Genomic DNA, 18,202 nt, shown 5'->3' with positions numbered 1-18,202 from the left:
TATCGGAGTGGCTCCCTCTTGCTGCTTTCAGAATAATAAATGGGAATTATACTTCTAGCTTGTGCAGGTGGCTACATACTGTGTCTGCATACCTGCTAGTTCAGTACTGCATTTCAGAGGTAATGTGAATAGGGAACCAGAGTTGTACAGCCCATTTTACAAGGCTTTAGGTGTTGGCTTGAAACTGTTTAAATCTAAGAAACATAGCACAGTGAGAAAACTGCAGACAAAAATGCTTAATTGTTAATCAAAATGATTTGAAATTATGGTATTGCAATTAGGTTATTGCAATTTGTATTCTGACTCACTTGACATTGCTTTTTTGGACAGAATATTATGATATAAATTTGTCAAATGCACTTTTGTCCAATTAGGCAGAGAATGGAATTCAGGAGATGCAATGTTGCTCGTTAGATACTGATTGGATATATTTTCACCCAGATGATTCCGGAAGGATCATGCATATTGGACCGACACAAATTAAGTAAGTTTATATAATTACGTTCATTTTGATTAGCAAATGGACTGTCTTTTAATTTTGAGAGAGGGTTCTGTATTTTCCTCCCAAATTCCACCTGTTTTCAAGTAGAAGTGGGTGAAAAATGGGGTGAGGAGACCTCTTGTTGAATAATGATATATGAATAATCAGCTTCCCAGAGGAAATGGGAATAGGAAAACCAATACAAGTATTAAACATAACCTACCTCAGTTGTTACAATTTTCCACTGTCTAGGAGATTGAGAAAGTACATCACTCAGAACATCCAAATCTAATCTCAACTAGCAATCTTAGAATAATTAAAATGCGAGATTACATGAACTCAACCTGACAACATATGATCTATGGCCTGCAAAATACAAATATATTGTAAATTTAGGAGACCTGCATTTTGCAATATGTTGTATTTTTGTATACTGAAATGTTCGTAATTGTGCAATCATTTTAGTATTTTAAACTTGATTTTTAATGATTTACTATTGCTATATTATGAATCATAATTACTAGTTTTATTAGTATCGTCATCATAATTCGGCATCTGCCAGCATGGTGACTTTCAATAAACTAATTATCTACCTATCATTAGACAGTTGTAGGAGAATCCAGATTTTGGATAGCTCGCTTGTGAAATCTGGAAACTTATCCCAAGATCAAAAATTTAAGATAAACTGAAGTCAAACTAAAACCAGACCAATGTACTATTATACCCAGCTATTGTCAAAATTAAGGGTGGAATCGTCCAGAACCGTTGTTGTGAACGGACAATATGATGAGATGGCCAAAAATTGGATTTACACCATCGTGAAACCAGTTTGCGATTGTCCACTCCACCTATCAGTGGCAGGCTGCGTTTCCCACCACCGCATGTCAAGAACCTAATTTCAATACTTTAGTATCTTGTTATCAGCCCTGCTCGCCAGAATCATCTCCCCACTCTGGATTATCTGGGCATATCGACATGCTGGCGAGCTGCACTGCTTTGGGCAGTGCTCGCAGTCATCACTGCCAGGCTTCACAGGCAGCCCAACATCCCTTTTAGGGTGCTCACGGGCAGGTCTCTGCCTACCAGACCAGTCATAACGCAGGGATGGCTTTTCAAGGGCTTGCTTGAGGAAGGGGGAGAAGTGGCCTCAGGCAAGACAAGAGGTTGCAGGGCTAGGGCTGTACTGGGGAAGGGTGGTATCCCAGGATGCGTCTGGGGGAACATGTTGATCTGTGCAAGTGGCCGCAAGATGGTGAGGGCTGAGGAGGCAGTCTCCAGAGTAGATGAGGCCAGATGGAGATGTGAGGGTATGTGTGAGAGAGTGAGCAGTGATGTTCCTTGAGTTGGCAGTGAGTGAGATGCCATTGAATGTGTGATGGGCTTGAGTGTGTGAGTTTAGAGTGATGAGATGGTTGCCTTGCCTTGGCGGCACGGATTAGATCATTTGTCCGTTTTCTGCACTGGATGGCCGACCTCTTGTATGCAGTGTTGGCACTGACCACCTCTGCCATTGCCTCCCAAACCAGAAAAGTGAAACTGATAGGCTTCCTGTGGACAGCGTGTGGGTAGACGACATTGGCAGGCCTCCACAGTGTCCAGGAGATGTACCAGGGATGTGTCACTGAATCATGGTGCTGCACGAAAACCCACCATTGCAGCAGGCGGGTAAAACATTACAAACAAGGGAACAGGAGTAGGCCATTCAGCCCCTCAAGCCTGTGCCACCATTTAATAAGATCATGGCTGATCTGATAGTAACCTCAAATCTACATCCTGCCTACCCCCGATAACCATGGTCCTTGCTTACCAAGAATCTATCCACCTCTGCCTTAAAAATATTCAAAGACTCTGCTTCCACTGCCTTTTCAGGATGAGAGTTCCAAAGACTCATGACCCTCAGAGAAAAAATTTCATCTCATCTCTGTTTTAAATGAGCGACCCTTATCTTTAAACAGTGACCCCTAGTTCTAGATTTTCCCACAAGAGGAAACATCCTCTCCACATCCACCCTGTCAAGACCCCTCAGGATCTTATGTTTCAAGCAAGTCACCTCTTATTCTTCTAAACTCCAGCAGATATAAGCCTAGCTTGTCTAACCTTTCCTCATTAGACAACCTGCCTATTCCAGGTATTAATCTGGTTAAAAACAAAAAAACTGCGGATGCTGGAAATCCAAAACAAAAACAGAATTACCTGGAAAAACTCAGCAGGTCTGGCAGCATCGGCGGAGAAGAAAAGAGTTGACGTTTCGAGTCATCATGAACCTTTTACAGAATTTGAGTGAGTCCAAGAAAGGGATGAAAAAAAACATCCGTTGTTTGTGACATCTTTTGATGATCTGCTTCTATTACTGCTAGTTTGTCCCTACAACCATACCAACCCCCTCCACTTCTCTCTCTCTCCACCCCCCCCCCCCCCACACCACACACACACACACACCTTAAACCAGCTTATATTTCACCCCTTTCTTGGACTCACTCAAGTTCTGTCGAAGGGTCATGAGGACTCGAAACGTCAACTCTTTTCTTCTCCGCCGATGCTGCCAGACCTGCTGAGTTTTTCCAGGTAATTCTGTTTTTGTTATTAATCTGGTAAACCTTCTCTGAACTGTTTCCTACGCATTTACATTCTATTAGCTTTCCTAATTACTTGCTGTACCTACATATTAGCCATTTGTGATTCATGCACTAAGACACCCAGATCACTCTGTATCTCAGAGCTCTGCAATTATTTACTTATTTAGATAAAATGCTTCTCTTTTATTCTTCCTGCCAAAATGGACAATTTCACATTTTCCCATATTACACTCCATTTGCCAGATCTTTGCCCACTCACTTAACCTATCTATACCTTTTTGTAGCCTCCTTATATCTTCTTCACAATTTACTTTCCTACCTATCTTTGTGTCATCAGCAAATTTGACAACCATCCCATCCATCCCTTCAAGCCATTTATATAAATTGTAAACAGTTGAGGTCCCAGTGCTAAACTCTGTGGCACACCACTCATTACATCTTGCCAACCTGAAAAAGACACAACTATGCTTACTCTCTGTTTCGTCAGTGAGCCAATCTTTTATCCATGCCAATACGTTACCACCTATACAATGAACTTTTATTTTCCACAATAACCTTTGATGTGGCACTTTATCAAATGCCCGTTACTGCACTTTGTGCAAATCTGGGACGATTCCACCTTTAAGAGTAAGAGACATATTTTTAGCTTGTTTCACCAGAGGGAAAATCAAGAAAAGGTACCCCTAGCAGCAGGAAAAAAATATATAAAATTCAGAGTCAGTCGTGGGGAAAATGCTAGAATCTATTATAAAGGATGTGGTAACTGGACACTTAGAAAATAATGGTCAGATTGAACAGAGTCCACATGGATTTATGAAAGGAAGTCATGTTTGACAAACCTGTTGGGAGTTTTTTGAGAATGTAACTGGCAGAATACATAAGGGGGCAACTATTAGATGTGACATATTTGGGTTTTTAGAAGGCTTTTGAAAAGGTCCAACACAGGAGGTTAGTAAACAAAATTAGAGAAATTAAGAAAGCTTTTAAAGTTATTGAAGAATTTAAAATATCTATTACTGGCTGATGTATCCCTCTTATTGTGCAAAATATTTCCTTTACGATTTATAACATGTAGATAGACATTTGTTATCAATAATGCTAACACTGCTTTCCAGTGTGTTGCAGCTGTCTGAAAAATCTGAAGGTGTACAGAGGTGGCAGGTTTCACGAGCCTTTACTATTTATTCTGCAAGAGAAAGAGAGGTAAATAGTAACTTTTAATTGTTGAGATTGGGAAACTCCTGATAGGTTCTGAGGAAAATTCATAAAGATGCAGAGCTCATTCCAGGTAGCGACTGCTGCCATTGTCATTGGGTCTTATGGGCCTCCGTGAGTCTACACTCAAGAAATTTGACACCATTCAGAATAAAGCACCCGTTTGATCGGCACTCAATCCACCCCCTTCAACATACACCCTTCACTGGAGCATGGTGACAGCACCTTGTACCATCTACAAAATACACTTCAGTAACTCGCCAGTAGCTCCTTTGACAGCATCTTTCAAACCCACAACCTCTATCACCTAGAAGGATAAGGGCAGCAGATACATGGGAACACCACCAGCTGGAAATTCCCCTCCAAGCCATATACTGACTTGGAACTATGACCTGAATTTTGCAGGCGGGGCCGGTCGTAGAGCTGCCTCAGAGATTGAATCGATATTGAAATAATTAAATAAATGGAGAAAAAATTTAATTAAACATGTCCCTTCATCCCCTAATGTGACATGTTTTTATATCTCGGAATTTTTATTTATTTAATAAAAGCTTTAGGAAACCTTATCCCGCTCGTGGATGAGGTTTCCTAAAAAACGTAAAGGCTGCTTGACTTTTTCGCCTGCCTGCCAACCTTAAGGTTGGACGGGCAGCATTAACAATTACATTAATTACTTCCTTAATGGCCTTATTAGGCCATTTATATAGCCAACTCCGGCGCGCGCCCGCCAAACGAAGCTGAGATGCACATCCGACATCATCACGTGTCATTTTACATGTCGGTGTATCAGGCCAGCCCCTGCACATCAGCTGTAAAATCCTGCCCTATATTGCTGTTCTTTCACCATCACTGGGTCAAAATCCTGGCGCTCCCTAACAGCATTGGGTGTACCTATACCATATGGACTGGAGCCATTCAAGAAGGTTACGCGCTACTGCCTTCTCAACACTAATTAAGGTTAGGCAGTAAAAGCTGGCCTTGCCAGCAATGCTGACATCCCAAGAACAAATAAAAAGAATGAATGGAAAAATCATGAATAGCTGCCATATGAAAGGAAAGGGTGGGGGGGAAGAGAGAAGCAAGAGAGAAAAACCAAACTAGTAAAGAAAAGGGAGACAAAACAGGGGCAGGAGTTAAATCTAAAATTGTTGAATTCGATATTGAGTCCAGAAGGCTGTAAAGTGCCCAGTCAAATGATGAGGTTATGTTCCTCGAGCTTGTGTTGAGCTTCATTGCAATACTGCAGGACTAGACTAAAAGGTTGGAGTAAGAACAAGATGGAGAATTAAAAGAGCAGACAACTGGAAGCACAGGGTCATTGTTGTAAAGTGGCCACCTAGTCTGTGTTTGGTCTCCCCAATGCCGAGGAATCACTGTTTCGTCTGGAAATTGTGTTTGGGGCCTTAGACGTTGAGAATGGAGGTGTTACATCTCCTGTGCTTGCATGGGAGGTGCCAAGGGAATGAGTTATTGGGGGTGACTGAGGATTGGACTAGGGTATCTTGGAGGGAACAGTCCTTGTGGAAAAGGGAGAAGATGTGTTTGATGTGGCATCGTCATGCTGGTGAAGGAGGAGGATAATGTGTTGAATATGGAGACTGATGGATTGGAAGATGAGGACAAAGGGAAACCTATCATTGTTCCAGAAGGGAGGGGAAGGGATGAAAGCAGAAGTGCGTGAAATAGAACGGACACAGTCGAGGGCCTTGTCAACCACAGGGTTGAGTGTACAGAAAATGGGGTGTGAGGAAGTGTAGCCAAGATAGCTGTGGTACTCAGTTGGCTTAAAGTGAATATGGATTGATAGCTTATCTCCAGAAATGGTGACCGAGAAGTCTAGGAAAGGAAGTGATGATTCAGAGATAGGTGAAGGCAAGAGAAGGATAAAAATTGGAAGCAAAGTTGAAATTTTCCAATTTAGGGTGAGCACAGGAAATGGCACTTATACAGTCATCAATGTAAAGAACTAGAATAAAGAATGTTTCACATATCCAAAAGCAAGGAGATTATGTTAAACTTGCCTTGAATACTGGTTTGGCTTCAACTGTAGTATTGTGTCCAGTTCTGGCTGCCACACTTTAGGAAGGATTTCAAGGCAATAGAGAGGGTGCAGAAAAGATTCAAGAAAATAGTTCCAGGGCTGAGGAACTTCAGTTACATAGATTGAAGAAGTTGGGACTGTTTTCCTTGGATAAGAGAAGGTTGAGAGGAGATTTGACAGAGGTATTCAAAATCACGAGGGTTTTGGATCTAGACACAGCAGGTAGAGAAACTGTTCCCATTGGTGGAAGGATCAAGAACCAGAGGACACAGATTTAAGGTAATTGGGAAAAGAAGCATTGGCGACGAGGAAAATCCTTTTCACACAACAAGTGGTTAAGGTCTGAAATACACTACCTGAGAGTCTGATGGAGGCAAGTTAAATCGAGGTATTCAAGAGAAAATTGGATTATTATTTGAAAAGAAAGATTGTGCAGGGTTACAGGGAGAGGGTTAGGGAATGACACAAGGTAAATTGCTGTCGCAGAGAGCCAGCACAGATACAACAGGCTGAATAGCCGCTTGTGCTGTAATTGTTCTGTGATTCTGTGATATCCCACAAGAAGGCAAGCAAAGTTTGGATCCATGTGGAGATACATAGCAACACTTTTTATTTGGAGGAAGTCAGTGGAGTTGAAGGAGAAGTTCTTCAGCCTGAGAAGAAGTTGAGTCAGGTGGAGGAGATGGTGGGTGGAGACTTGGCGGGCCTCCATTCAAGGAAGAAGGATTCATAGCATGGCCAAACAGGTTGATAATCAACCTGTAAATCCTTCCAATACGCCTATGGCAGGCTGTAAGAGCGGGAGAGTCTCCTTGTCAGCCAGAACCTACAGAAGGCAATGGCAAACCATGGCATAGTTGACAAGCATAACCATGGGCCAACACACATGGTTACTTTTTATAATCTAGTAAAACACAGCATTCAATTTGCACACAGCACAAATAACCATGTGATAATGATCAGATAATCTGTTTATGGTGATGGTGATTGAGGAATAAATATTGGCCAGACTCTGCTATTCAATTAGTGCCATGGGATCTTTTACATGCACCTGAGAGGGAAGATGGGATCTTATTTAATATCTTCCAACAGTGCACCACTTACTCAGTATAGTATCCAGGATCAGCTTTGATTATGGGGTTAAAATCTTTACAGTGATATCCATGTGACTCCTGATGAATTAGAGCTTGGTGTGAGCATGTTGGGTCAGACAGGATGTTCTCAACTGTGATATCCCCATGATAACATTGTGTACACAAATGATCACTACTTGTGAGTGATACTGGAGGACAGTCAGCACACATAGGATCATGCTCCAGCATAAGTCAGTGTCATCCAAAGGAGGAGACAATTGTCACCAAAATTAAGTTCAGTACCAGCCAAGATTCCAATCAGTTTCTCTAACCCCCACATTGATGCAATGTACCCATTCCAGCTAAGGGAGGAGAAACACACCGCTTTCCAAGGCTGTGCCAACACTACTTCATAATTAGCTTCTGGGCCAGGTAGAATACTTGTTAGACTTACTCAAAAAATAAAACACCTACCCTGCCCCCAACTACAGTCCTGCAACATACAGTTAGTAGAAATAACTGCATGATTTATATTTCCTCCCATTGTGGAGTGCCCTGCTCTTCCCATAATAAACAAACACCTATAAGAAGTAACCTAACCTGAATAATTCAGCGTTTGCCTGAAAGTGGTGAAATACTAGGAGGTTCAAACAGCATAGTTTTGCACCTAACATCAAGAAAACTGACCATGAATGTGAAAAAGACTAACACAGAAGAGAAATAAGCCAACACCAATCCACCTTAAAACAGATAAGGATAACAATCAAACTGCTAACTAGCATAAGCAGATTCCATTCCACTCCACAAACAAATCGCAGGGAACTAAGCCCAAACAAATTGCTCCAACTGCTTAATATATACTGCCACTGGTACCTGTATAGCTATGACAATAAATCTAATTTACCATTGTATTCTCCCACCAAGAAAAATGTTTCTATATGCACAGAAAAAATGCATCTATGCTCAAAGTTTGAGTAAAGAAAGCAAGGTGCTCTAGTATGGTGCATTTAGGATGCTTGCTCACATGATAAAGAGTTGTGAAAGTATAAGATACAGGTGAATATTTAACAAAAAGGAAACTGATATTTAACTGTTCAAAAAATTTTCTCTTCAAGGTGGAGAGCTCAGTAAGAGTGACAGCTTATGGTCGAGTTGTGAAGAGACGATTTTCTCAATTAGACGATGATAAGTATGAGGTAATTGTAGATTTAGAATACATCAATACGTTGGACTTATTTTCTTTTAACAGGCAAGTCTTGAAGCTTCTCATTAATGGTGGAGCAGAATTTAAACTCAGTACTCAGTTGTCATTTCAACTGAATACTTTAGCACTTTATCCAAATGTGAAATCTTCACCCCTCAGGCGCTTTTCAGTTGAAATGACCTTTACATCCTACATGTTGGTTATTCTTGTGAAATTGCCTACTTTCTGAATCTGATTCTATAACTTTTTCTAATCTATGCAACATGTTACAGATTTATTTTTGGATATAAACTTTGCTCAATTTTTAATTTGGATGTTTTTCATTTTTGTTTCATGGGCATTGATGAAAAATTGCAGCCAAATTGAAGTTATTTTTCTGCAGAGCTCATAGAAATTACTGTTTGAACAGTTAGTTTATCACTTGCTTTCTAATAACTTGTCTAAAATTAGTTAAATCCACCAGGAGAAGAAAACACAGACATATGGGGCTGAATTTTTAGTAACCTCCAATACTTCAGAATGCCCTCAGAGTGTAGTTGGATGTCAGGATCCTCACCACTCAAACATCCATTTCTCTCACATACTCCTCGATCCTTTTTACGCTTCAGAAACCCCTAGATTGTGTTCCACAGCCTTATTCCATACATCGCTCCAAGATTTTGAGAACTACCACCCCCTTTGCCCAAAGTACACGTGGCAGATGAAGCTTTGCTAACTCTCTACCCTTGTTTAATGGCTGGTGAAGTGAACATTCTGTTGAAGGAGGTGTGTGTAAAAATACTTGTTCTGCTTAGACTATCATACCTGCTTGATAGCGGAACAAATGAGATAGAAAATGGTACACAAAGAAATGTTGCAAGGTAAAACTACCAAATTATAATGTTGGCCTTCCAAGATTCCATGGCACAAAGCCTTGTCTGTCAACCTGTTCCACGTTTCCTGTTTGCCCATTCCAGACATTGCTGAGGCCTTTACAGTGCTGAGGATATGAAGATAGATAGGAAAGCAAATTGCAGGAGGACACGGAGTCTGCAAAGGGATATAGATAGGTGAGCGGGCAAAAATTTAGCAAATGGAGTATAATGTAGGAAAAAATTTGAGATTGTCCACTCTGGTGAAAGAATAGAAAAGCAGGTTATTTTTTAATTGGTTTTAATTGGGTGAGACTGCATGGTGCTGCAGTGAAGAGGGATCTGGATGTCCTCATACCTTAATCACAAAACTTTAGCATGCAGATACAGCAAGTAATTAGGAAGGCAAATGGAATGATGGCCTTTATTGGAAGGGGAATAGAGTATAAAAGTAGGTTTCTCCAAATCTCATTGCAGAGTATCTAAAGGTATAATGAGGCTCACGGTGAAGGCAATGAGGTCAAAGAGAACTTTTTAAATTTAGCTTCCCAACATCATGAATGCAGCAAACTGGGCAGGCAGGCATGTGATTAATAAACATGAGCTCTTGACTATCCTAAGTATGCAGTTTAACTTGAATTTATTTCTAATTATCATTATTGGCCTAATATTAAATGTATGACATAAGTGAATTGTAAAGAGCTATGAGTGGGAATTTTATGTCCCCATTAATAATGCTGATTGAAACTCTGACATTGGCACAGATGAGTTATCTGTTCAGCCCGATCAATGGACATAATCTTAACCTATGGTTCTTTATGTTATGCCCTTCAGTTATTTGATTTTAAAATGCATTTGATGTTATTGGTTAGATAGAGAAATGTTAAATATATACTTGTGGCATTGATCTTGTGGAAGAAAGTGATCTTAGAAGGAAGTTATGAATTGTGCAAACAGGTACATGTTTAACTGTGACTAATAGAAATAATTATAAGATTGTAAAACACTGGAGTATCTACTAGCATCTATAGACAACAATTGGTGCAGAAAGATGACACGTGGGAAACACTCTACCTGGATTGTTAAAGTTATCAGTGAATTGTAATTATGAATGAAGTATTCTTATCCCTTTATTGTTTCATCACTTTTTAAGACCTTTAAAATGGTAGACTACGAGGATGAGCTCGAACTGTTGACTGTTTTGGCAGTACCTCCAACAGACACTGAAGAAAAGATTCATCTCAATTTTTATGACAACCAATCTGGCATCTTAATTAAGAGTATTCCATTAAGGGAACCATGGGATGTTGTAAGTATGACCAATAAATTGCCATTTAATGTATTTTTTGTTTGGTGCCTTGTTGAAGCACCATAGAATTTGACAGGTATTCATACTTATGATTTCTCCACATTGAGTTACCGGTCTTAGTCTTGTCACCATGGTATAGAGACCAAACACTTCCACATGGAAGCAGGATAAAGGGGATGAAAGCTGATAAAGAGCTAATCTGACCTGCTTTCATGTGCCTTCCCATGACTTATCAGAACACCACTAATGGAAGCATGGGAGTAAATTTGTCAGCTTATCCTCTTAACTGGGAATAGAGAATTGTTTGGGAAAATGCAGAAGGGGGAAAATGGAGGAAGAAACCTTCATATCTGCTCACTTTGAAATTGGGTGCCAGGGGTGATATCTGCCCTTGGTTATTAGCTACTAATTCGTTTTTGTTGTAGAACATTTTAATGATATACCAATGGAATACCCATTTAGTCAACATCTGTAGAACTCATGATATCACAATGAAGGTTATTCTCTCAAAAATGTTTTTTTTAATTTTGCATTCTATTTTCTGTTTATATGTACAGTTACCTTTAAGTATTTGGTTGCAGTAAGAATTATTAAAATATTTCACACTATTTAACTCATTCAAAATCCACCCAGTTACACAGTTAAATCTGGCCTATGGACTTTAATACTTCCCATAGATATGAGTTACATGCTTTCTGAAGATAAACAATGCCAGTTTTCAAATCACCTCTTTAGAATTTGAGGCTGAATGGCAGTGTCTACCCCAAATATAACTTCACAACTAAATAAGGACTGGTAATAAATATTCAATCCACAGTAGGGACCACAAAAACAATTTTAAATTTGTGTGTAGGAATGGTATTGTAGAAAGCTGCGGAGTAGATAGGATTTACAGAAGTAATGCAATGATGCTGAAGGTTATCTCATCAAAATATCAAAACCTAAGTTTGGTAGTATAGAACTTGAGTATTGCTGAAAAAAAAGATATGTTGGCAAAGTTTTTTGTCTTGCACTCATTAGGACAGAGGCACAAGAAAACCATTTGTAAAGGGAACAACAAGTCATACTGCGTGAGAAGAGAGTTCTGATTGGTAGAGGCATTGCCATGGCGAATGCAGCAAGGAACAGTTAACTGCCAAGCCTTTGTTTAAATTCAAACCAGGAAGGTCGACTCTGATTGGTCAAGGCATTGCCATGGGGAATGGCTGCCCCACAAGCTTTTGCTTAGTTGTCTACGCATTTCACCTTTTATTGTGCCACAAGTGCTGCACATCGAATCTTCCACATATAGCTGTGGGTTGTTTTCAGCGTTGATACCTGTTGTCAAGCTGCTGAAGCCACATGTCATCATGGTGGTACACACCAGTCCACAGGCTGTCATCAGCTAGTACCTCCCAGGTGCGATGATTGGTTTATGGCCATCATGACTTGCAGGCAGCTTTGAAGCAGAGCTTCAGCTGTCTCACTGTTTATCTGACTCTGGCTACCCATTATACAGAGAGTCCTTAGGTGTGCAACTATTTTATATCCTGCAGCGTGCCTGAGCCAACAAAACCACTTCTGATTGGTAATAAACTTGGGAGCTCTGCATTTGTGAGGACTGCCACATTTGTGATTTTGTCCTATCAGGATATACATATAATGCTCCATAATGTAACCACAAATATTACAGATTGCAATTTCCAGTCATACAGTCATAGAATGCTACAGTACAGAAATAGGTCATTTGGCATATCAAAACTACACTGGTGTTTTCTCCACATTAATCTAATCCTACTCACTCTTCTCATATCCCCTTTACTCTAATTCTCTTTTTCAAGCAATTACTTAATTCCCTTTTTAAGAAATTGTGGCCTTACTTCAACAATGGTTTGTGGCCGAGAGCTTCATATTCTAACCACCTGTTAAAGAAATATTTTCTAACTCCCCTTTAATTTTTGTAACTATCTGAAATTTGCACTCATTTGCAACCATCTTGCTGACAGGGAAAACAAGATTTACTTGATAAGCTTTCATAATCTTGATGACTTCTCAACCTTATAAACAAACGGCAAAATACTGCAGATGCTGGAAAACTGAAAACAAAATCAGAAAAAAAAACTGGAAATGCCCAGCAGGTCAGGCAGCATCTTTGGAGAAATAGAAATTGCTATGTTGATGTTTGAGGTGCTAAGGAAGGGTCTTAAGTCAGTCAATGTTTCAAGTCTTTTGATTCTTCAGAGATGCTCCCTGACCTGCTTTTACTGTTTATTTTTTAGTTTTTCCCCTTTCAGCCTTCTCAGTTCTAGTGACAAAATTCTAAAATACTGCAGTCAAAATATAAAATATTGCCATAAGTTATGTTTTCCAACACTGGCCATTTTTATTTTAAATTTCTTCCCTCCCTTGTTCTTCTGGGGAACCTGACTCCTTGCTGAGGTATGGTTCCATAGAAATCTGTAGCCGTCTGGTACCTCATCTTGATGGTCATTATTCATGTGTGAGTGTTGACAGTCTGTTCAATTGCAGAGGTTACTGCAGCTGAACCCAAACCTATTCTTACCTGGTAAACATGCATTTCTGGATATTGATCAACGATAGGAATACTAAGCAATATTCTCATTCCAAGTCGAAAGATGGTCAGCTCTGCTGCCTTTGCCTCAAATGAAACTAATACAGCTATCCCAATATAGACTGGGAATCAAACCTAATTGACCTTCCAAGTTAATCCAGTGAGTAGCTAATGTGGAGAAAAAAGCATGGAAAAATGTGTGTTGCTCCCACATATCCAGTTTTACAAGAGTTATTTTTATTTTGCAGACCTACAGTCATCAATTGTTCTTTGACAGAGATACTCTCGTACATATAGAACTGCTGCCACCCCGAACATTTTGCTGTCATGTTTACAAAATAGATCAACATATGGCTCAAGGTGGAAATGAAAATAACAAGTGATGTATCCGAGTTTGCTAATCTGTTGTTTAGAATGAACGCCATTTGATCTGGCTTTTTATTCTTCTATTTACTTCATTTACTGCTACTGCACAAGTATATTGGAAGGTCTGAGTGAAAGATGGGGCTATATAAATGTATGTAAATATGCAGATACATATGCAGTAAATATGCAACTTCAGATGTTTGACTTTTTTTTAATACAAAAATCCCTTCAGGCAGAATAGCACTTTGTATAAACAAAATATTTTGTGCTCACAGGTTTATATAACCTAGAACTATGAGGCATCAGTTACTTCGAACAGATGGCTGGAAATGTGCCATAAGATTGTAATACTTGCAACATTTGGATGAGATTCTGAACCAGAATAGCAAAGCTTGAATGGTTTATAAAGACAATCTGAGCTTTAAGAAAGTGCCACATCTTGGCTTATTCCCATCAATCTCTGCAATGTATGTATGGTTTAACAAAGGGAGATTGCACCTCCTATGATCATGGGTGAACATAGCTTTGTATTATGTGATGGGGAGTTTAAGATGGACTCTAAAGCAAGGTTTCAGCTGTAAAAGATTCACAGAAAAGCAAAATAAAAACAGAATTACCTGGAAAAACTCAGCAGGTCTGGCAGCATCGGCGGAGAAGAAAAGAGTTGACGTTTCGAGTCCTCATGACCCTTCGACAGTAGTTCTGTCGAAGGGTCATGAGGACTCGAAACGTCAACTCTTTTCTTCTCCGCCGATGCTGCCAGACCTGCTGAGTTTTTCCAGGTAATTCTGTTTTTGTTTTGGATTTCCAGCATCCGCAGTTTTTTTGTTTTTATCTCTGCACAGAAAAGCAACACTGCTTAACAGAGAACTTTCCAGAAAATATTATCTCACCTTACTGTGCAAACGCTAACTTAGACTGACTTTTTTTAGGATGTTAAACATGGTAAATGTGTTTCTTTTAATTAAACTAGTCACTCTCCAAATTCTAAATTTCTTGCTTAATTTAGCAAGACTAACCATATGGCTTGTTAGAAGTTAATAGATTATAATTAAGCAGCTATTGGACAGACCTCTATAAGTCTCATAAATATCCATGAGGAAGTAACAGCAGCTTTCATTGAGCTCATTCTAAAAATTACTGTTTGCTAAAAATTTAGAAGAGTTTTAACTTTGTGTGTGCCTCCAAAAATTTCTAATGAATAAAGAGGAAAAAAAAATGCCTTGTCACATCCTTGGACCATCCCAAAGCACTTTACAAGCAATGGATTACTTTCAAAGCTCAGACACTTATTAGTTTTTTAATTAAAATAGTTTATTCTCTGGCAAGCCACTTTTGGTAGAATTTGTAGCTATGAAGGTCACAACATTTCAGGATATTGCTTCAGAGTAGGAAGGCGTTGACAATATCGACAGAATGCTTACCTGGGAGGAGGGCAAAGGAGAGCAGTGCATTCCCTGAAATTTATGCACCAAGTCATTATAATTTGGTATGTTTTCTTCCCCACTGCCACTTCAAAAAAGCTGTAGACCTTGGTCTCCCCTGAACTCAGTATATCACTGTTGCATTCTCCTTTTCTCACTTTCTATCACAACTACAGTAGCTTCTATTTCATAGAATGAGCCAGACTGCACTGTGGGCTTTCCTCATAAAACTAAGGGAGAATACTGCTTATTCTAGTTGGGTAAAAGACTTGCATTTATATAGTATCTTTCATGACCACCAGATGTGTCAAAGCATGTTACAGTCAATTAAGCACTTTATGAAGGGCAGTCACTTGTCCTGTAGGAAACAGGGCAGCCAATTTGCACATAACTAACTCCCACAAACAGCAATGTGATAATGACCAGTTAATTTGTTTCTGCGATATTGATTGAGGGATAAATATTAGCCAGGCGCCCGGGATAATTCTCCTGCTTCGGAATAGTGCCATGGGATTTTTTACATCCACATGAGCAGGCAGATTTAATGTTTTCCAAATGATGGAACTGCCAACAGTGCAGCACTCCCTAAGTACTGTACTGGAGTGTCAGCCTTTATTCTTGTACTCAAGCCGTGGAGTGGGACTTGGAATATGGAACATTGTGACTCGGAGGCGAGGGTGCTACCAGCTGAGCCACAGTTGACATGAGAACTGATGAAATGAGGAAACAATGCTGAGGTACGAAACAAATGTTGGAAAAACAGTTAATCATCAAAATTTAGACAGAAGACGTTCTATTTTGAGTAAGACATTTTTGCAGGTGAGTAGATGATCTCTATTTATTTTAATGAAAAACAGAACTAAGATCAATAGTACATGTTTTGGTTGTAAGATTATTAGGTTATTAATAAGGTTATTAATATTTAACTTCATTTAGATATCCTTATCTGTAGCATAATAGAGTCAGAAAACTTGGAAATAGTGCACAGTATAGAAAAATGCAAAGGTAGAGGGATTCTGGATTTTGTCAAGTTTTTAAAAAGCGAGCTGACTGCAGCTAGAAAGTAAGACTTTGAAGGCTGCTTGTGCAAGAGACAAGACAAGAATGGAGTGTAGAGGTCTCTTTCTCTATGCAATAAGAGACCATGGGATGTAAAAACTCTGAGATACAGTGGTGAATATGAAGGACATTACATAAATATGTAAGGTTAGCAACAGCCACATGAACTTTACCTGGTTTCATCAAGAAAAGCATGCTCAGAGCATGATCACCACGGAGCTGAAGATGACTGGGGTGAGGGAGGGGTTAATTAGATAAGAGCCAGGATAAAAGAGACCCTCCTGTTTGGCTTCTTTCTCAGCAACAACTAGAAACTAGAAGACAAAGAGAGAGAGAGAGAAGCTTAAAAACCAAAGCTACAAGAGAAGTCATTGAGTGCTCCCCACAAAGTCTTAATACGGGAAGTATGTTGGCCGCGTTAGACTGTCTGAGTTTATTGTTATAGTTTACCTGACAACTTGAACTTGTTCTGGCTTTATCTCATTAAAGTAGTCCCACGACTGAACTTTGTTGGCAGTCCATTCCCATAATGAGGGGCTCAAAAGCCCGAAAACCTACATAGTCCTTTATGCTAGCTACTACAGTGAGGATCAGTATATTGGCCATGGAGGGACTGCAGTGCAGATTTTCTAGAATAATACCTGGTCTTCAAAGGTTAAATTATGAAAATAGATTACACATACTAGGATTATAGCCCCTGGAATTTAAAAGTTTAAGGAGCGATTTGATCAGTTTTCAAGATATTAAAGCAGAGAAACAATTTCCACTGGTTAGAAAATGTAGGACTGGTGGGAAATAGCCTAAAAATTACAGCCAGACCTGTAGGACTGTTAGCAAGCATTTCTACACACAAAGGGTGGTAGATGTTTGAAACTCTCTATCACAAAGGATAATTGATGCCAGATCAGTTGTTAATTTTAAATCAGATATCTTATGGATTTCAGTTAGCCAGGGATATTAAGGAACATGGGTCAAAGGTGGGTATATCAGCCATGATATGAATGGTGTAATAAGCTTGAAGACCTTTATTGCCTATGCCTGATTCTATACATGGCCCAGAGGAGCATTCATGCTCTGTCTGGCTCAGGAAACCAGATAAAACCGCCTCACTTTTATGTCTGCATGCTTATTTAAAATAGGTTAAAATTAGAACCTCTTCCCCATTTAAGTCATCGAGCAGGCAAGTTTAAAACTTGGCCTTAGATATGTGAACATGAGCAGAGACACAGCAGAATTGCCCTAGATTTGCAACAATTGCGGTAGTGGGTGTGAAAAAAGATGCTTTACCCACTGGCCGCAATGGCGGGTTTTCGTGCCGTATTGTCCCCTTCCCGCCTCAAAAATTATGCAGTCATGGGAAACACACTGGATCGCTGGCAGGTTGCCTCCGATTGGCCCACCACACTGTTACTTCGCCACTTCCTCACACCAGGCACCATATTTAAAATTCAGCTAAGTGCAACTTCTCGATGCTTGCAGCCCAGGGCAGCTCCGCTGAAAACATGGCCCCAAAAGCTAGGAAGATTGCAGCTTCCGATTCAGTGACGCATCCTGGAGATGCCATGGAGGCCCACCACGATGTCCTCTATCCCCGGTCTGGCTGTAGGAGGCCCATCAGTTTCACCACTCCAGCTTGGGAGGCGGTGGTAGAGGTGGTCAGTGCCAATGCTGCCCACAAGAGGTTGGCCATCTAGTTCAGAAAATGGAATAAATGATTTCATCCATGCCACCAGTGTAAGTCAACCACCTCATTAGTCTCAACTCAACCACTCACAAGCCCATCACACATTCACTGGCATTTCACTCACTGCCAGCTCATGGAACATCACCACTCACTCAACACACACGCCCTCACATCTCCATCTGGCCTCATTTCTAGAGACTGTCTCCCCGTCTCCTGGCTCCACTCAGCACACACATAAGCCTGGTATCCTTCTCATTTGGCCTGGCGTGCATCTTGGTCACACTCCATCTGTCTTTATACAGGACAAGATCACACACAATCACCGGGAGAGGTCCCAGACCGGGGTGGGTGGAGGGGGGTGGGGGGTG

At 40.1% G+C, this 18,202-nt stretch overlaps 1 protein-coding gene across 3 annotated transcripts in view; it reads left to right on the top strand.

The window, feature by feature from the left end:
- The window catches only part of dcaf17 (ddb1 and cul4 associated factor 17), a 50,839-nt gene extending 36,977 nt beyond the window's left edge, over nt 1-13,862 (top strand). For all 3 annotated transcript variants that reach the window (XM_041200140.1, XM_041200138.1, XM_041200139.1), the window contains exons 11-15: nt 375-484; nt 4,173-4,260; nt 8,502-8,582; nt 10,595-10,750; nt 13,550-13,862. In XM_041200140.1, coding sequence (XP_041056074.1) covers nt 375-484; nt 4,173-4,260; nt 8,502-8,582; nt 10,595-10,750; nt 13,550-13,684 — 570 coding nt within the window. In that variant the 3' untranslated portion in view covers nt 13,685-13,862. The remainder of the gene's footprint in view (nt 1-374; nt 485-4,172; nt 4,261-8,501; nt 8,583-10,594; nt 10,751-13,549) is intronic.
- The last annotated feature ends 4,340 nt before the right edge of the window (nt 13,863-18,202 follow it).

This window comes from Carcharodon carcharias, chromosome 12, assembly GCF_017639515.1.
Source record: "Carcharodon carcharias isolate sCarCar2 chromosome 12, sCarCar2.pri, whole genome shotgun sequence".
Taxonomy (NCBI): Eukaryota; Metazoa; Chordata; class Chondrichthyes; order Lamniformes; family Lamnidae; genus Carcharodon; species Carcharodon carcharias.
The sequence above is the reverse complement of the archived record's forward strand: the minus strand, read 5'-3'. Positions and strand labels throughout refer to the sequence as shown.